At 35.2% G+C, this 21,105-nt stretch overlaps 3 protein-coding genes across 4 annotated transcripts; all 3 read left to right on the top strand.

Moving 5' to 3' along the window:
* Window positions 175-3,180, top strand: LOC105177784 (subtilisin-like protease SBT1.7). 2 transcript variants are annotated; one of them, XM_011101033.2, is made up of 2 exons: window positions 175-2,524; window positions 2,586-3,180. In XM_011101033.2, exons 1-2 carry the CDS (start codon window positions 514-516, stop codon window positions 2,879-2,881), a joined length of 2,307 nt encoding a protein of 768 aa, XP_011099335.1. In that variant the 5' UTR covers window positions 175-513; the 3' UTR covers window positions 2,882-3,180. The 2 variants fall into 2 exon arrangements, with proteins under 2 accessions (XP_011099335.1, XP_020554900.1); XM_020699241.1 differs by having other exon boundaries at window positions 175-2,508; window positions 2,570-3,180.
* Window positions 9,604-10,880, top strand: LOC105177785. Its single transcript, XM_011101034.2, has one exon. The coding sequence runs from the start codon at window positions 9,748-9,750 to the stop codon at window positions 10,693-10,695; it is 948 nt and encodes a 315-aa protein (XP_011099336.1). The 5' UTR covers window positions 9,604-9,747; the 3' UTR covers window positions 10,696-10,880.
* LOC105177786 (probable esterase KAI2) lies at window positions 15,860-18,386 on the top strand. Its single transcript, XM_011101035.2, is given in 3 exon segments — window positions 15,860-16,382; window positions 17,707-17,840; window positions 17,843-18,386. Coding segments are annotated over 3 exon segments (795 nt in total). The 5' UTR covers window positions 15,860-16,014; the 3' UTR covers window positions 18,136-18,386.

Below are 21,105 nucleotides of genomic sequence, written 5' to 3' on the forward strand. Positions count from 1 at the left end.
CATTCTCAAGAAACGGGTTTTTACAGAGTAGAATAAAATGGTTGTGTGAAGTGGAAGAAACAGTAGTGGGAGGTGAAATTTGGAGCTTTCTCACTTTTTCCTTTTGTTCTTCCCCAAACACTGACCACACGTGATCAAAGGTTAGTGTGCCATCCATATATATAAAGTTATGAACAGATAGATATTCCACTCATCATATATACATTTACACGCACAAACACACACGTTAGGGTAGTCTCTGTGTGTGTGTATAGTTTTTCTTTTTTCAGTTTTGGGTTTTTGGGAGATAAACATGGATATGATTGATCTGTCCTCTCTCTTTCTACTCACCTGGCTTTCATTTTATCTTTTTGTTGCACTACAATCATGCATATAAACCAGACAAGCAGCACTGTCCCCACTCTCTCGCCCTGCATGGTTTCACACTTCTTGCTCCAGCTGTATCTTTTGGCTCCCGCTATATAGAACTATATACCCTTCACAGCCCACCTCAATCTTTGGGGAACTCTAAAAATGGAGAAGCATACCATAATTCCCACATCTTTAGTGGTTAGAGTTGTGTTGTTTTTGGCCCTCTGCCAGTTGTCGCTGGCGGAGAAGAGAACATACATTGTTCACATGGCGAAATCCGAGATGCCGGCGGTGTTCCAAGACCACACTCATTGGTATGACTCTTCACTTAAATCGGTGTCTGATTCGGCCGAGATGCTGTATACTTACAACAACGTGATTCATGGGTTCTCTACCCGACTCACGCCTGAGGAAGCTCAGGCGATGGAGACCCGGCCAGGGATTCTCTCCGTTTTGCCGGAGTTGAGGTACGAGCTCCACACGACTCGGACCCCTTCGTTTTTGGGTCTGGACCAGAACGCGGCGATGTTCCCGGAATCTGACTCGGTGAGTGAAGTAATTGTCGGAGTTTTGGATACCGGGGTGTGGCCCGAAAGCCCCAGCTTCGATGATACGGGGTTCGGGCCTGTGCCCAGTTCCTGGAAAGGTGAATGTGAGATTGGCACGAATTTCACTAAATCCAACTGTAATAGGAAGTTGGTTGGAGCTAGGTACTTTGCGAGAGGTTATGAAGCGACTCTCGGCCCGATTGACGAGAGCAAGGAATCAAGATCTCCGCGAGACGACGATGGTCATGGTACACATACTTCATCCACAGCCGCTGGTTCTGTTGTTTCCGGCGCTAGCTTGTTCGGTTATGCGGCGGGAACAGCGCGTGGAATGGCCCCGCGCTCTAGGGTTGCTGTGTACAAGGTTTGCTGGATTGGTGGGTGTTTCAGCTCTGACATTTTGGCCGCCATGGATAAGGCCATCGACGACAACGCTAATGTACTGTCCTTGTCACTGGGAGGCGGTATGTCGGATTACTACAGGGACAGCGTTGCGATTGGAGCTTTTGCTGCCATGGAGAAGGGGATATTGGTCTCTTGTTCGGCCGGTAACGCGGGCCCTAGCGCGTACAGTTTGTCCAACGTTGCTCCGTGGATAACCACCGTCGGAGCGGGGACCCTAGATCGTGACTTCCCGGCATACGTCAGCCTCGGAAACGGGAAAAATTTCTCCGGCGTTTCGCTATATAGAGGCGATTCATTGCCTGGTAAATTGCTTCCCTTTGTCTACGCTGGAAATGTAAGCAATGTTACTAATGGTAATCTTTGCATGACGGGAACACTGATTCCGGAAAAAGTTAAGGGTAAAATTGTGTTGTGTGACCGTGGGGTAAATCCCAGAGTTCAAAAAGGCTCCGTTGTCAAAGCCGCCGGAGGGATAGGCATGGTTTTGACCAACACCGCCGCCAACGGGGAGGAGCTGGTTGCGGACGCTCACTTGCTTCCTGCCACGGCGGTTGGCCAGTCAACCGGCGAGGCAATCAAGCAATATTTGTTTTCGGATTCCAATCCAACGGCCACCGTTCTGTTTGAAGGGACGAAGGTGGGAATCGAACCATCACCGGTGGTCGCCGCGTTCAGTTCGCGGGGACCAAACTCTATCACTGCCGAGATACTGAAACCGGACCTGATAGCTCCAGGAGTGAACATCTTAGCCGGTTGGTCCGGGGCCGTGGGGCCCACTGGCTTGGCGGAGGACGATCGGCGCGTCGCCTTCAACATAATCTCTGGTACATCAATGTCCTGTCCACACGTTAGCGGCTTGGCGGCTTTGCTTAAGGCGGCGCATCCCGACTGGAGCCCAGCGGCTATCCGCTCGGCTCTCATGACCACGGCTTACACAGCTTACAAGAATGGCAAATTGATACAGGACGTATCAACTGGGAAGCCATCCACACCGTTTGATCACGGGGCAGGACACGTGGATCCCGTATCCGCCCTCAACCCAGGCCTGGTCTACGATTTGGGCGTAGAAGATTATCTGAATTTCCTGTGCGCATTAAATTACACCTCTGCACAAATCAAAAGCCTCGCAAGAAGGGATTTCAGCTGCGACACCCGCAAAACCTACAGCGTGAACGACCTGAACTACCCTTCGTTCGCCGTGCCCCTCCAAGCTCAAATGGGTAGTACTGGCGGGGGGGGGAGGGGGACACACTGTGGGTGTGCCCCTCCAAGCTCAAATGGGTAGTACTGGCGGGAGTGGTAGTGGTACAGGATCCACTGTGGTTAAACACACGAGAACACTCACCAACGTAGGACCACCTGGGACATACAAGGTGTCTACTTCGTCATCGAGTGATTCAGTCAAGATTTCAGTGGATCCTGCGACTTTGACTTTCAGTCAAACGAACGAGAAGAAATCGTATACTGTGACGTTCACCGCACCGTCAATGCCATCGAATACAAATGAGTTTGCCAGAATTGAGTGGTCCGACGGGAAGCACGTGGTGGGAAGTCCAGTGGCAATTAGTTGGACATAGAGGGCAAGTATGGGGAGAATAAATATGCAATGTAACGGAGCTGGCACAAAGGGTGCTGAGCTTTGGTTGTTTTAGTTATTTATTTTGAAGTTGTGATTAAGGTTAAATTCTTGTCTGTTTGTTCGGGCAGCACAGCAATTGGAAGCAGGTGGGGGATTGTTTTATGTCGGAAAGATGGGGAAATGTGAAATATTGGAGGGAGGAGATGAAGATGGTTTCTTGATCAGTGTACAGTTGTTGTCACACTTGCCTAATGTAATGGGATTCTCAAATGATCAGACATGGTTTAATTTCTTTGACTTGGGTCTCTTGGCATGTCCCAAAGATATTATCTTTTTCTTCTCCACACTAAACATGTTCGAGATTCTAAAGATATTGTTACTTAATATATATTTATAGTGATAATTTGACAAAAGTATGTGATGTAGGTGGCACAAAATTCGGATCAGGTCGTTTATCCTGGTCTCGAGGTCGAATCGTTGAATCCTTCTTTCGAGCTTCCTGTTAGTGAATCCTGAGAACAGAGCAAACGTAAGACTAGTCGGGTAGCCCCCAGCGAAGGCCCTCCGATGCTTAAATTAGAAATGAGAGGTCGAGGGTGATAAAACGAAATCGAATCAGACCAAGAAAAAACAGTGAAAGTAATAAAATGTGTCCTATGAAATATTCATAAATGCCTGTATATATAGTAGTACGGCACCGCATGGGCGTGTGACAGATGCGTCCACCTCACTTGATCCAAGGGCTGAACAGATGGGTTGACTTATTGGACCCAGGTCAGGTGGGTCGGGTCGGGTCGAATTCTTATGCGCTGATCCTGCCATTAAGGGTAAATTCTATTAATATACAAAGGTATTTTGGTCTTTTAATAATTACACTCGTCAGTATGTTATTTTGTGTTTTCCGTTATTAATAATAAAAACAATGGTGATTATAACAAACAAAAATCTTTGAATATTGCATAAATGAGTTGAACAAAAATTTTGAGGAGATGTAGAGATGGGAGAGGATTCAATATTCTTGCAAGTTGGAGGCTGGGAGTTTTGCTTTTAAGTTCAATGCAATGGTGATTGTTAATGGGAAAGGGATTGTTTGACCATGGGAAATGTGGTTAGATAATTGAGAGTGGTGGTAGATGGGAACAAGGGGAATTATTGAAGATAGATAGTTGGGGCAGCACATGGTTAGTGCATCCTTTGCCCATGTTGCAATGATGATGAGGTTTTCATTTTTGTGGTGCACTTTGTTAGTGCATGGAATACCACACCTTTCCCAAGTATTACAATGTAGCTAGGATTCCTACACGTGTTGTTTCGGCTACGACGACCATGTTTAGATATTTTCTTATGTATTATGTAATGGAGTCAACTAGACATCATTTAACAACAACTTTGTTTGTCAAACATGAGATGATGATTCCATGATTTGAAAGCTGTCACTCCCACTCTCAACTTACACCTATTACTCCATTCATTTTAGAAATGGGATCTAAAAGGGTTCCATAAAAATCAAAATTCAGGATCAGAAAATAAAAACAAACAAACAAATCAAAATTTCTTATTCAGGAGCAAAGTCAGTTGACTGCACTCCAACCTGGTTCATGATGTCGTCCTCAAATCTGCCAATCTGATCTCGGCTTGAACTAAATTATTTAATGTAATTGAACCAATTGATAGCTCATGATCAAACTCAAAATAACTTTTTAAAACATTATGTAGATGAGGGGATTTCAAAACCTCATGGCCCGTCAAAAAACCTGATACACTATAATGTACAAATATTTTCAAAATAATATATACTTAATTATAATATTAGACACGTGTCGAATATAGACACAGCGCGCTACCCGTATTTGAAAAATATAAAAAAAAAAACAACGCGATTTTTTATTTATATAATATGTATATTTTTTAAGTCATATATTTCGGTTAAGTAATTAAATGTAAGACATTTATTTTATATTTCATCCTTAATATTTTTATATTGTATATTTTGATTTTATGATAGATTAAAAATATATGGCGGTGTCTATATCTTAATTTTTTGACATTTTTTCATGTTATTATGTACCTATGGTGTTTGGTCTGCATCGCCATTCGTGTCCATACATTATAACTAATATGAATGTAAAAAAACGTTATTACACGCAGAATTCAGAATTGTCTGTCCCAAGAAAGATATCCCCCAGCCATAGGCATTACCAGTCTAGTAGCAAGCTGGATCTTAAAGTTTAGGTTATTTTTGGACCTGATATGAAGCCCACTTTAACAGTGGATCACTCACTATAGACTTTAAATGTAAAGTTGACATAATTGAGGCGGGTAATTCCATCTCCAACCCGGAAATCAATTCTTTGGATTTGATTTGGATATTCTATCAATTTCAATTTCTATATAAACTTATTTTGATTATCAACTTTTAAAAGAATTTTACACATATTTCTGAACTCACTAAATAAGAAAAAAATTACAAATAAATTTATTTCTAGTATGTTTTGATATAACACGACGAGTTAGATTTTGGCTAATCTCATAATTTTCTTTTCTTATCTTCAGTCTCATTGTGAGGGCGTACTTCATAAGTAAATACTTGTTAGATATATATATGTATATATATACACACATATGTATACGATGTCCCTCAAAATTATTGAATTAAGTCTACAAGCTAGGAATACTAGTCCAATCGGCTAAAAGCCTAATTGGTCCATCAACAGAGCGGAAAAGAGCCCATCAGCATGGTAGAAAAGCCAACAGGCTTACCTGCTACTTTACTGAACTGGCAGACCCAAGAAATAAGCACATTACAACATGACACATCATCATACAGCTAGGAGGACACATTATATAGCTTGCCAAGATATTTGTACATGTTATCCTAAAATATTCCAAGTGGTTCCAAGTAAATCGACGGCAAATGAGTTGGAAAATCTACAAATAGCCAACTCCTGAATCTTTAGGCATACTTGGCAGGCCTTGGTCCAACTCACGTAACTCGATCAATATTTACCCAAATCACTAACAATTTTTGCGGATGACAGCCAACTCAAAAAGCTTGCATATGGAACTCGGTAATTGACCCCGTATCTAACACTGTACAAACCTATAAATTGAGGTCTTGTGTAGTTCTCAAACTCTTAACTTTCTCACACTATTCTCTCTCGCTTTTTTTTTTTTGCTATTTCAAACTTATAATTTGCACTCCATACGAATATTTATCATCATTAATTATATCTCACCATTATTCTAACTTTATTTCAAGTTTTTTCTTTTATTTTTTCATAAATTGTTACTAACTTAAGTATCAAAATGTCTGTTTCGCACGGCTAGTCCTTTGATAATTTAAATTTTTTTTAAAGATCCTTCGATCATTGTGGTGTAGCAATTTTGGTACTCATCAATATATAATTTTGAATTAAATAAATTCAGACTATAGTGCTACTAATAAGTGTATTTAATTTAAATTTGATCGGAACCAATCAAAATTAGAATTTAGAGCATATAAAATCAAGGTATAATTATATTTCTCCCTCCTGAGGTTTGGTATAATTTCATAACCTGTAGTTTGAAAAAATTACATCTAGCATCGTTGAGATTTGCTTTTATCTAACAAACAAGTCTCCAAGTTAGTCAAAATTTATTGAATTTGCTGATATTAACAAAAACATTGAATGAAAATTGATACTTACCCTTAATTGACTTATTACTAACTTATTTCAAGTTAAACAGTTTTTTACGAACTAAACTATTTTTATAACAGTGAAGATATACTTCATAAAGTGCATTATTGAGTGAAGATGTATGAGGATAATTTGATTATAAAAAAATTTATTTGACTTGCTATAAGTTAGTAATAAGTCAATCGAATGCATATATAATTTTTTTTTTTTTTGTTAGTATCAATAAAATCAATGCATTTTGATTAACATAGAAACGTATTTATTAGACGAGAGCAAACCTTAAGGGTTTTAGATATAATTTTTTAAATTATAAAAAGATTACGTAGAATTACATTAAATATCGGTGTGAGAAAATGTAATTATTCCTTAAAACAAACAAAAATTAGTCTTAAAGAGTAAATCTGAATGGTAATGCGGGGTATAGCCTCGATTTCCTCATCGGTCGACACCTCCACACGTGGTACCATTACGAAGTGGTTAAAACCTTATAAATCGAACATTCAAAGTAGTAATCGACCACAGGTTCCAAATTAGAAAGGAAAGAGATGGAGAGAAGACATGACGAGAATGACCAAAGGAAGGAAAATTTACAAGGGCTGCCGGTGGATACAAGTCCCTACACCCAGTACAAGGACTTGGAGGATTACAAGACACAAGGCTATGGCACCCACGGCCACCTCCAACCCCACCCTAGTCGAGGCGCCGCCGCCTCCACCGACGCCCCCACGGTGGCTGGTGCTGGCACCGCCGCCAATTCCCAGACTCAGCTCTCCCGCTGATGCCATCATTAGCGTATTGATGTTGAATTTGTGTGACTAATGTGAGGATTGATCCGAATAGCCATTGCCTTTTCTTCGACAATTATATCAAACATTATATTATGTCTGCATAAATGGATTTGGTGTAAATAATTTTATATTTGTATTAATGAATCCGTTGTACGTGGTTGGATAATTTTACGTCGTAAAGAATTTAAATTTTCGATTCACATTTCGAGTTATTTTTAATAATATTTTGATAAATTTTAAATTCATTTAATATAAATTCATTTGAAATTTTATTTTTAAATTCTTTTGTTAAATTCAAATTTAAATGTAGCCTTTTTAGATTCAGGGTGTATTTCTAGATACTAATATTAAATGTCTATTTATTTATTTTATAAATAATTTTATTTGTTAGTGTTCCTAGCTAATCAATATATACTTCAATTCAATTAATATATTAATATTATTAATAATAGTAAATAAATTACAACAACTCACTCAAAAGCAAGAAACAAACGTTCATATAATATACCCATGCGTTCGTTGAAATTCAAACCCTTGACTTCGAACTTGTTTATAAAATCTTAACCATAACCACAACTCTTAGTCTAAAACATAATTGCTGCCACTTGAATCATAAACCAATTCTTGTTCAAAAATTAAATAAATAAATTATAAATCGATCTTTGGAAGGATAAGGTGAATTTCTTTCAATAAAAGAGTAAATTATACTGATACCCTGTGAGCTTCGGTTCAAATATATAAATAACTTTTGCCTTTTGTAGAGTTACAAGTACACCCTTAAGGTGATGTTAGTATAATATATAGATGTTTGTGTAAGTTTTTATTTTTAAATATACGATATAGTTATAATTACAACTATAATATAAAAAAAAGGTGTAATTATAATTTTACAAAGAACAAAAATATTTGTTTATTTGAATGAAAATGTTAATGTAATTTACCCTAAAATAGAAACCATGGTGTCTAAAGCTCGACCAAATTTGGGCACAAAAATATTGGTAGGGTGAAAAGGTGCAGAATCAATTAAGTCACAAAAGCTCCCTTTATTACGTACTTATTAGCTTCTCTAACTAACATAAACACTGCTACACTATCTGGATTTTACTCTCTCAACAAAATGAAATAAACACGTCAGCATCGTCCTTTTAAATTATTACCAAAGTTTTTTATTTAAATTAAGTTTGATTTAACTGAATCAATCAATTTATTTATATTTTTTAAATTATACATAAATTCACATAATAAAAATATATTTTTTTACATTATTAATCATTGTCTAACTGTGCATGGTGCAAATTACCTTTTTAACCTTGAAATTGCTTCAACATATGGGAATGGTACGTATCCATTCCTTTACCTGTGAAATAAGCAAAGTCTATACCATATTTTTTTCCACAAAAAAATAATTAAAAAAAATCCCTCATGGAAAGAGCTAAAGAATAATGGGATTATAAAAACATTTAAAACTTGACCGACTCTGTTCCCTCAAATTGAACCTATTTGGCCTTATCTGCTGCCCCAACACTTACACCACCATCTGTCCTCGAGACAATCAATGTCGTGTAGCATTCTGTTTACAATAAGCAATTTTATGTTCCAAACCAAGAAAAGCTGTAATTTGACAGCAGCATGCTTAAATACATGCTCTATATATCATACTTTCATGTACAGTCATAATATTGTTACTCAATTCATGTTGGTTAAATAAGTTTATTATGTAAAATGAAAACAGATAATACTTCATGTTACATGACACTGTCTCATAACACACACCATATTTTCCAATTTGCAAAAAATAAAATAACATATCAACCATTGAGGTGCATGAAGCATTTACATGACTAATGTGGCACTATAGATTGAATGGATTATTTAAAACTCTAAGGTCAAAATGAGAGGAAAGCAAGAAAAAAATAATCCTCCTACTACAACCACAAGGCCGTCCCACTTTAATGCACAAGATTATTAAAAAAATATTCATAGAGATATATCTATCATTTGATTAGTTTTTTTTTTTTTTACATTGTTTGTCAATTATATGACAAGTGTGTTGTATTTATTATATTAATTCAAGTCTCATCAAATTCGATTTGTGTTAGATTTTCAAAATTGTTAATGTTTTCCCCCAAAAAATAATGATTTGAAACAATGAGTAAAGTGAGTCACGCTGCGACTTAGAAAAGGAAGAGGGGCCGGCGTAGGTATCACCAATAGTTCTCTTCACTCCCAAACAAGAAAAGCACATAAATTTTGAGTCATCCCATCAGTTTCTACTAGTATTTTAATCTCCTTTTCTGTTCCCTCATTCCAATTGTCTTTCTGGTTTTCTTTCATCCACGTATAAAAAGCCCTCCTCGTCTTCTTCTTCCCATTACACATACTTGAATTTGAAAAGAGAAATGGAGAATAAATGTACTGATGATAATGATATGCAGTTTCTTGGAGATGAAGATGATGAGGAAGCACTCTCGTTGAGTGATCTCCCACTTATTAGGAAAGAGAGAGAAGAAGAAGAAAATGTTCGTCCCAGAGAAATTGGAATTCAAGAGGATTTTGATTTTTGCTCTCTGTCCAAAGAATCAGAAATGTGCGCTGCTGATGAAGTCTTTTTCCAGGGCCAAATTCTGCCGTTGCGCCACTCTGTGAGTTCGGAGACGGGGCTGTTGCAGTATTGTGATGGAAGGCGTCGGCCGATTTCCAGGTCGGAATCCATGGACCATTGCTGCTCCGGCGGGTTAATTTCCAGCAGAAGTAGCAGTATCAGTAGCCACCAGTCGTCGAGTAGCGGCAGCTCCGCATCCACCTTGGGGCCAAAATACAAGCCTGGATTACCCCCCCGGATCCAATTCCATTCCCACCCGAGCCCGTCGCCCAGGATCCGGAGCAACAGGCAAGGGACGATCAACACGAATTATAGAAACTTCGCCAAGAAATCATCTGCCTGGAACATTTTCCGGCTGGGATTAGTGACAGCCCCGCCAGAAATCGGGTTCCAGGATTTCAAAACCCGGTGCCCCACCAACAGCACTAACTGCAAGAAATTCGGGAGTCGTAACAGCACCAGCAGCAACGGCAGCTCCATCAGCAGCGGCAACTCCAACAACAAGATTAAGAATAAACCAAGGAGTTTACTTGGGGGATGCAAGTGCTCAGTGGATGCGGTGGATACAGTTCCTTCAAGAGTCGTGATTATCAAGAGGAACGCGAGCGACGGCGACGAGAATGTAGAAGAGATGAAATCCGCGAAGCTGACGAAAAAGCAAGCAGCAAAAAAGCAGTTGTCGCATCATCGAACGTTTGAATGGCTAAAGCAGCTTTCGCTCGAAGGTGCAGTGGATGAAGCGTAGATTATTGCAAACAAGAAAAAAAAAACATTGTCACGCATGCTTCCTTTTTGTTTGATGTAACTTAACCTTTTTCTCATGTGGTCATTGTTTTGGTAATAATCTTTCTTCATTAGTATCTTAAGTCAATCTAGGATAGTTACATTAATTTCCTGAAATTTAATTAGTTACAACATTTACTGTTTTTTTTTTTCAAATTTTGCAAAATTACGTTATATTCCTTACAATCGTGTTTTATATTATAGATGTAATATTAATAGATCATGAGGTTCTTGTATTATGTCCAAATTTTAGGAATGTCAATACAAGTATACAATAACTTTGGGTGAAACCCATTAACTATAAATTGCAATATAATTAATAATAAAATGTAAGTTAGATGTAAGGATGAATAAGTTTAGGACGAGAAAATTGTAATTCATATTGATTTTGGTCAGTTTTATTGTGTGGCATTGAGGGTTAAATACAAGTGATGCGAACCAATACTTTTAAATATTAATGGAGTAAGGAATTAATTTGAGTTGAAGTGGGATTAATGAGTGGATGAATGATTGTTTTATATGCAATGATAAATGGCGGTGGGGGGTGGTAAGTGGGTGGGCTTCATGATTATGGTGTGAAACTTTATCAATACTTTATTATTATGTGAGTTTGAAAGTTGTATTTCATCACTGCCAAGAAGCACGAGAGAGAGAGACAGAAATAAAGGAAGAAATTCATGCAAAAACCTAACACAATATTCAAGTAGAAAGAGAATTTGGTGTGATGGAATTGATTGCAGGTAAATGCTGGCCTGTAATAAAACCGAAAGAATATGGCACGCCCAATTCATTTCCATGCCCTACAAATACAATTACTTTTGTTTTTTTTATTTTTTTACAAAAAGTTGGAATACCCTAAAATTGTTTATAAATTACATATTATTCGTCAATGCAGCTTTCATATCGAATACATAATCCTGACTCCTCCTTACCCATTGGGCTAACGTTATGGCCTACAATTTCGGCATTGGTTTCTGACCACAAGTGGTCCGCTTCTCAGTTTGCGGTGTTGCTGGGGTCGGAGTGTTGCATGTTTGCATGCTGGAATCATCTGTCCTGTCCAGACTTTAGAGAATGAGATCTTATCTACCCACACACACACACTCACACGCACTGCACCTTAGCAAATCCTAATCGCAGAAATTAATTATGCAGATGATTACATAAAATAAGGGCTCTTCTTGATTAGTATCCAATCATTTGGGTTTTGTGGGAGCCTCTTGTATTTTATTTTATTCATGAAGCAAGTCTTCTGTCACACACATGCTCGTGAGAAAAAAATAAAAACAATTTATGGTAATTTAATTTTTGATTTATTAATAGAGTTATGTGGTAAGTGTTTGACTAGCTGACAACTTCCACGTACTTCAGCCGGTACCAGATTACATGTGTTTCTGTAGCTCTTGCTGTTCTAACATCATCAGAACCAGAGTAAAACAAATCATGTGACCCCTAAACTGTAGCTCTTGTATGTTTTTCTTATTTTTGGGAATATGGGCTTCTTCACTAGAATGGTAGTTGGAAGTTCATTTCGGAGTAATTTGTCCATTCCACGAAATGGGTAAAGCCCATATGTACAGATCATGGACATATGTCTTTGGTTCGGGTCCAGTCTGATTTACGAGATCTTTTCCATGAGTGAGTCACATTCAAGCACAACTTCCCTTCCTGTTTCACCCACATCAATTATGTAGGCAATTACCATACTTAAATAGTTTTGTTTCCAGAAGATGTTTCAAGCAGAGGTAGGTTTGGGGCTTATAGATTATGTGAAGCGTGGCCAACATCGGAGAAGGCGTCTTAGACACTTCCTCAATGTCAATTACCAAATGATGCAAATCAGTGCTTATCCCTTGTAGCCTTATCATTTTGATTCAAAAGGAAAGGAGGCAAAGTATTAAAACTTACAAGTTGCGCAAACTTCTCGTCCACTCTCAATATTAAATGTAGTTAGAACCAACATGACATAATAATATTAAAAATTTATTCTACTTGTTGATATTAAGATATTTTCTATAATCCACTTAGGTCCCCTTTACTTGGATGTATAAGTTTATATAAGAAAATTATTATAAGGTAATACAATGTTTACTTTGTTATATGGGAATCCGGTACAAATCAAAGCCCTATACTAATTATGATTACACCCAAATAATTAATACCACCTTGGAAGGTGGTATAAAATTAGTCCCAATGCTGCACCAAATGAGAATGACCATTGTACTGTCAGAATTTAATTTGATAATAACCATAATAATAATGATGATAATGATAAATATAACAACAACAACAACAATAAATAATAAATGGTAATAATAACAATATTTTATTGTCTATTAAATATTGTAAACAATAGTTCAAAGATAATTTTCCTACCAAAAGCACATAGAAACATCAATTTAAATACTTGGTAAAATTTATCATATTTCGATAATATAATTATATCAAGCTTTTTTGTCATTTATTTAATAAAAAATAATTCTGTCATTCACAAGTAAACGGGCCTTGGATATTAACCCTCAAAAGGCAATAATGGGAGGATGATTGGCCCACTGCTCACTACAACATTTACTACTGTGGGCTTGTATCTGGCCATGTGGAGGAACCATCAGTACTGCCGGCGTGCACGTCGCGGGCGTTTAGTAGAGTCAAGTCTTCGCATCAGTGCATTGCCAGTTGTCCGTGGTCGAGAACCAAAGACGTTAGTCCTGACAGCATGTGATTTTGAGATTTGGGGCCCTGGTCCCCTCCCGCTTCTGCAGAATCATATCACAACCCAAAGATATTTTCTCCACTTGCGTTACGTTTTTATACTTAACTCATATCCCAAACTGATTCGTTCCAAGTGATTTAATACTGTAGAGTAGAAACTGCAAGCTGTCGTATCACAAATAGTACGAGATTGCTCGGAGATCCAACACTTTTAGGCTTTATTTGGATTCCACTTTTCGCGTTTTTCGAGACAAGATAAAACACATCGAATGTTTGTTTTTGTGTTTTTACACCTTATCTGCGTGTTTTTCTGATTTTCAACTTTACATATATAATATATATGTATTTATATATATATATAATATAAAGCATACATGATTTGACAATAAACAGTAATTGTTTTCTCCAAAAGTACAACATTAAATATAAAATATTTATATATATACATATTTATATATAAAAATATATATAAAATATATAATTTGACAATGAACAGTAATTTTTGTCTTCCAAATCCCAACATCAAATCTACACCACTTATTTCAAAATATTTTAAATTTTTCCAAAACACAAATCCAAACATATCATCTATTTTCAACACACACTCACTTATCTCTATTTTTCTCTCTCTCTATTTCTAAAATACAAAACAAAACAATTAAAATACAAATCCAAACATACTGTTTGTTTTTTAGTTTGTTTTTAGTATGTTAACCGACAGTTACATACACTCAAGTACCATATTACATACAAATCGTCAAAAATAAGTACCTCTTGCATTCATACACTTTAACTGTTAAGTAATGCCCCAATGGATCAATCATGTTTAACTGATATTTTTTTTTATTTTATAAAATTACTTAATCATAAAAAATTTGAATTACGTTTACTCAAATAAAAACAATTTGACGGAGGTATAACCAGTTTAATAAAAAAAAGACAAAAAAGTACCTCTTTCGTGGTGAAAAATACTTAAAATACCATAAGATACATGCAAATAGAATCGGGTCGGGTCGCATTACTAGACCCACTTCGTCAACCCATCGTCCAGACACGACTGACATGTAAGTGGCCATACCACACGATCTTTAACAGCAAATGTCTTAAGGTGAAGCCACTTAACCCATTTGATGAAGTACATTTAAGCCTATAAATGCCCTCCGTCCAAAGCATTTATGGTAAGACACATTTAATATTATCTACTTCATTTAGGTTGCTTGCTTTCCATCTCGAACTCAAATTAATTTGAGCATCGAAATATCTTAGCCGGGGACGATCATGACTAGCTTAACCTGTTTCCTTTTTCTTAGAGACCACTTCGACTGTAATATTTCTAGGGATAACTACTCCACTCTACCGAAATTTAATGTAATTGCATATAAATCTCATGTGGTTTGAAAAATTATATTTAATACCCTTGAAGGTTGCTTTCGTTTAATAAAATAAGTCCCTTTGTTAGTCAAAATCCACTAGATTTGTTAATATTAACAAAAAAATAGGAGTAAAATTCATGATTATCACCAATTGACTTATTACTAGATTATTACAGGTCAAATAAATATTTTTATGATTAAATTACCCTTATACGTCTTTACATGTTAATACTTTCTCCTGCAATAAGGTTACAAGAACATCTATTCTATTTTTATATATATTACAAAATAAAATGAAAATATTTATTCACTTCTCTATATTCACTACTCCACACTTTATCTCTATTATGTAAAAAGAACAGGTATTTTACACTTATAAATGATGGTTAACGACTGATGTACTAATTTTTGTGAAGTAAAATATGCACGTTAACAATAAAATAATTGACTTATTTAACTTTTTAAATTGTACATTAATTGATAAATACTTTTTTTCTTTTTTCTTTTTTATTTTTAATATAATGTATTGACTTATACAGTATTTTATTTTTATTTAAAATATTATTTTTAATATATTTTGAAATTTATAAAAAATAATATTTATTATATACACATAAAACAATGACTTATAAAAAAAGAAAAAGAAAAAGACAAGAGAAGGATACATGAGATGAAAATTACGTAGCACCAAACGTACCCGTCCATTGGCTTATTAATAATGTCACATTTATGATTAAATTTATTTATTCATCATACAAAAATAAATAATATAAATATAAAATGACGATTTTTAACATCTTATATCAATTTTTTATAATCTAAAAAATACTATTCAACTGATAAAGACAATTTATGGAATTTATTAATTTTTACATTAATTGATAAGTTAATTTTTTTAATTTATAATTTAATATAATTTATTAGTTTAGATTATAAATAATTATTTGTTTTGACCCACAAAACAACCATCATATGAATAAATTTGTCAGAAGAGCAAAAATTAATAAATAAATAAAGAATTAATTTCTTTGAATAATATCATCTGCGGACATGTGGTTCTCGTCATCCCTCGTGTTCTCGTGTCACGTTCCAAACGCAGCCTTCAAAACCCCTCAAATTAGTCCACGCATTTTCCGACCCAAAATCACATCAATCACTGCAGAACTTCAACCAAGAAGAAGAACAACAACATCGTCATGGGAATTGCTGAAGAAGCTCACAACGTTCGGATCTTAGGGTCGGGTCAACAGACCATAGTCCTAGCCCACGGGTTCGGTACTGATCAATCCGTGTGGAAGCACCTGGTTCCCCATTTGGTAGACGAATACCGGGTCGTGTTGTATGATAATATGGGTGCCGGAACCACTAACCCGGATTACTTCGACTTTGAGAGGTATTCGACTCTGGAGGGTTACGCGCATGACGTTATCGCCATCTTAGAGGAACTCCAGGTGCAGTCGTGCATATACGTCGGGCATTCCGTGTCGGCGATGATTGGCGTGATCGCCTCAATCACACGGCCGGATCTTTTCAGTAAACTCGTCGCCATTTCTGCTTCTCCCAGGTAATTATTTCTTAATTCGGACAAGTTTGTGAGGAACAGGGAATTAAGGCGGCTATAGTTTTGTACTTGTATGTAGTGTTTGTCTTTTATTGGAGTTCATTTTTACTGTTGCATTAGTCTTTTTCGGAATATGAACTGTTTGTTGGACAATTGCGTTTTGTTTGATTAACTTTGCAGAATTTGGTACTATAGTTTGCGGCTTTTTAGGTTTAATAATGATTGGATTCGGTGTGGACTATTGGGTTTGTAAATGCGTTCATATGCCTAATAGTGATGGGAATTGGCATTATTTTTTAAATTGTTTGTTCTTACGTATGTTGCTGCTGCTTGCACTATTTTATGTTTTGGTCTGAATTGAACTGAAATATATAAAGTCAAAAACATACGTCATGCTTTCTGGAACTTAATTGCACAGTAATTCAAATTATAATTTCAAATAATTTGAATAAAACACGATATTTATACATAGTTAGTGTTTGGATTTAATTTTTTGGTTGTTTTATTTTGTTTTATGGGGATAGATAGGAAAAAATAAGGATAAATAAGTATGTATTGGAGATAGCGTGTATGTGCGGATTTATTTTTTGAGATGATTTATATTAATTTAAAATAAATGTTGTATGTCTACTGTTGTGTTTTGGTGACAAAAGATACTGTTTATTGCCAAATCAAATATCTTTTATGTATATTCATACATATATAGGGATTGTATATTTAATATTATGTTTTTTTTATAAAAATTACTATTTATTGTCAAATCATATTTTTTTTTATAATATGTGTTTGCTTATATATATTATATATAGAAAATCAAAAACTTAAAAAAACCAGGCAATGAATTTTGAATTTTTTTATTTCTATGTGAAATCTAATTTGTTGTCTGGCAATCTAATTTATTTTTGGATTTATTTATATCATAATGCATTGAACGGACTTTTTCCTATTTTTTTTTGGAAACATAACTAATACAAATTTACGTTCTTACATAATTTTTATTGATAATTATTCGTAAAAAATGTTAAAGTATCACTATATTTCTGAAGTAATTGCTAATTTTTATGCGTCGGAATTTTGTTCAATTTTTTCCCAACTGCCTCAGATAATATTGGAACACAAAATTTTTAATTAACACAAAGATCCATTAACTGGACTTTAATTTAAATTGAAGTAGATTTCATTCGGTAGATTCTTTTTTTAGCACAAAACATGTTGTGCCTACTGATGTATTTGATTTTTTTGTATTTGAATGTATTAAATAATATAAAATCATATTCACGACCAAAATGACTAAGTACATGATTTGTTGATTGAACTTTTCATTCAGGTACTTGAACGACCCGGATTACTTCGGAGGATTCGAACAAGACGATCTTGTACAACTATTCGAAGCCATGAGATCAAACTACAAAGCCTGGTGCTCCGGCTTTGCGCCGCTGGCAGTGGGGGGCGACATGGAGTCCGTGGCCGGACGCTGTTCAACATGAGGCCAGACATAGCACTGAGCGTGGCCCAGACCATATTCTACAGCGACATGAGACCTCTTTTGCCGCACGTCAAAGTCCCCTGCCACATTATCCAGAGCATGAAGGACTTGGCCGTGCCGGTGGTGGTGTCCGAGTACCTCCATCAGAACCTGGGTGGTGAATCCATCGTCGAGGTCATGTCCACTGATGGCCACCTGCCGCAGTTGAGCTCGCCGGACGTTGTGGTTCCGGTGCTTCTTAGGCACATTCGTTACAATATCGCAGCTTGATGTATTGGTGAAATGATGAGTTTGATTTCTTGAATGCTTGTTTTATGTGCTAGGGGGATTTGTGAATAATGGGATTTGGTCTGTGTTTGATTCTCTGTTTGGTTGCTGCCAATCTCAATAGGCGTAGTACCCCTGTTGGCAATGTTCTAGGGTGAATAGTGTAGTTGCTGATCCCTTGTTCTTTGTAAAATTATAAAGATATGACCTTTTAAGTGGCAATCTTCAGAAATTTAATGGTATTCTTCTTATTATTATTATTTACTATACTTAGACTTCCTCTAAATAAGAATTACACTTTTTTTGAAAAAGTTTTGAAATTACAATTACACTCCCTCCAAAAATTTTTCATTTACACCTGATTTCATTTTGTTAGAGTTTGGACGTAAATTGCTTACGTAAGTAAAAAAAAAATACATAAAATTTCTTAATTTTGCCCATTATTTAAAATTATTATGAATACTTTTGTACTTATAAAGGGATAAATGCAATATACATATTGATGGAAGATAAACAAAATCACATTGATAAAGAGAAAGATTATCTCAACAAGGAAAAATGAATACCGAATCATCACAAAAGGGTAAATTATTGAAATACCCCCAATAGTCATGTAATAAGGGTAGGTAAGAGAAGGAATGGTATTTCACTTTCACCTACCCTAAATAGCATAGTTTCGTAATAGTATAAATACCCTCTTTTGTTTGAGAGGAGAAGAAGAATTTTTGTAAGAACTCTAGTGACAACGTGTTGAATCGCACTTTGATAATATAAATATAGTTGATCTTGTTTTTTGATGACATCACATATATTGAATTTAACATCATCATATTTTTTTAATCATTAAATGAAAAAGTAAAATGAGAGGTAAAATTAAAAAAATATATAATTTTATAAAGTCAGTATTTTTCGTCCAAATTTAAATAAAATGAGGTTATGTATGAACAGTGAATTTTTGAAAGGGATGTATAAAATTTCTTTAAAAAAAAATAATTTCGTATTTTTGAAATAGGCATGAACATAATTAAGTCTTATTATAATTGTAACTATAACTATAATAACTATGACTAGTTTATGGAATGAACTTCGTATATATTCGTTGTAAATTGAGGTTCATATGATTGGAGTTTGTCTAACCGATTGAATTGGAAAACTCAAGTCTTTTATTAAAAAAAAATTAATAATAATTAATTAATGAAACTACAGGCGAATTATTGAGATGGCTCTTTAATAAAATAAAATAGAGTAAAAGAATGGGAAAAGGGTTATGATGAGTGGGGCATATTCACTTTGTTTATCCGTCAACTCACTAACATGGAAGAGAACAAATTTTAAATTTGTAGATTCCCATCTAAAGTTTGTGAAAAGGCCGTGTACAGCTCTAACTCCTAAAAAATGCACAGAGCCAAAAAGGTTTTAGTCTCTTATATAAACATATAAAGGATATTTTAATAAAAAATGGTCTAAAATATTGATCAAAACAACAGAAACCAACCGCTTGTGCATGCCACATTTCGTCAATTATTAACATAATGAGGTATTTTTTGTTGGGATTTTGAAAACAATTTTTTTTTTTTACTTATTTTCAATATATAATAAATTTTTTTGTTAATTTAATAAAATACATTGGGTAAAATAGAATTTAACCAAAAAGAAGTCGTCGGAGTTGGCTTTAATCACTCTTGGGATGTTTGTGCAACTTCCCAAAGAATAATCACACAATCATCATTATTATATCATATTTGTCTCTTTCTTTTCTTTATCTCCACATACACATACAGATTCCTAACTATTTTTCATTTAATACTATCCTTCCACCTCAGCTTCCTATGTCCTCATTAAGTTCATCTCCAATTTTGATTGATGAGTTCGATTTCTAATGTTCTCTTACGCTCACGGGTCATAACCTACCGCTAGGACCCACTTATAATTTAGTCGAGAATTGTTATTATAGCACTTCAATACTTAAATTAGTAATGTCGTAAATACTTAAATTTTTGACTTATAATAATTTATTCTTTGATCACGTCAAAATAATTTGTAAAATCGAGGACTATAGATTTATATGAAGTATTTTAGATTTCAGTTTCAGTTAAATAAAAAGATAAAAGAATCTTGATCTTGTTTCTATGTTCTTATTACTGAGGATGTTTTGGTATTATTGGTCGTCCCAGTGTTGGGCTCTATATCATATAGATCTCAGAGTATAAAGCTATGGGAAAATCCAAATGATAAGACCTAATATATATAGAACATGGCCGTAAATACCCTGGGCCGGCCCATTGGAATTGAATAGCAATATTTCGTAAATCCACTAGAATACAGGTGGGTTACCCACCTATTCCTAACGGGCTCAGCCTAAACACACGATTCAATTTGAAGTAACAATGGGAAATGTGCATACCTAGCTGTTATGCTATTACTATTACTACTATATCTAATAAATGGCAACGCCCATCTTCTGCGCGCACTAGTTTTAGTACCGTTTAAACATTTGGCGCAGCCATGAGTTTCTAATCTATTCAACATTGCTTTTAGTTATGCCCAGCCATAAATTACTCAAATGATCGAATGGTTATGACGGATCTATATATGTATTAAGATTTTGGAGATAATGGGATTCAATAGTAAAGATTCTAAATGATTAAAATTGATTCATATTCCATGTAAAAATCGTCAATAAGTTGATGATAGTGTTGAATACGAGCTTGATGTGATATTCCCGCATAAAATGTTGTAGTAAAATGATGGCGCAGTATTGTAATTTGATACACGGCAGCTTCGAATAAAATCTCAATATTAAAAAAAATTATGTTTGATCTATATCAATATTAGAAAAAAAAAGCTCTCTACAGTCATGAATGATGATTAATAATATTATCACACTAATATTTAAATATGATAATTGTAATCCTAAGAATTAGTTGTAACTTTTTTTTATAATAAAAAAGTGACTCAACGTCATTTTAATAC

Source organism: Sesamum indicum, linkage group LG15 (assembly GCF_000512975.1).
Source record: "Sesamum indicum cultivar Zhongzhi No. 13 linkage group LG15, S_indicum_v1.0, whole genome shotgun sequence".
Lineage (NCBI taxonomy): Eukaryota > Viridiplantae > Streptophyta > Magnoliopsida > Lamiales > Pedaliaceae > Sesamum > Sesamum indicum.

What these genes read in the sequence shown, in the direction of transcription:
- LOC105177784 (XM_011101033.2), top strand. Translation starts at nt 514, where the DNA reads ATGGAGAAGCATACCATAATTCCCACATCTTTAGTGGTTAGAGTTGTG. An exon ending in GCCCCTCCAAGCTCAAATGG is followed by an intron (nt 2,525 to 2,585) that starts GTAGTACTGGCG and finishes AAGCTCAAATGG; the next exon opens with GTAGTACTGGCGGGAGTGGT.
- LOC105177785 (XM_011101034.2), top strand. Translation starts at nt 9,748, where the DNA reads ATGGAGAATAAATGTACTGATGATAATGATATGCAGTTTCTTGGAGAT.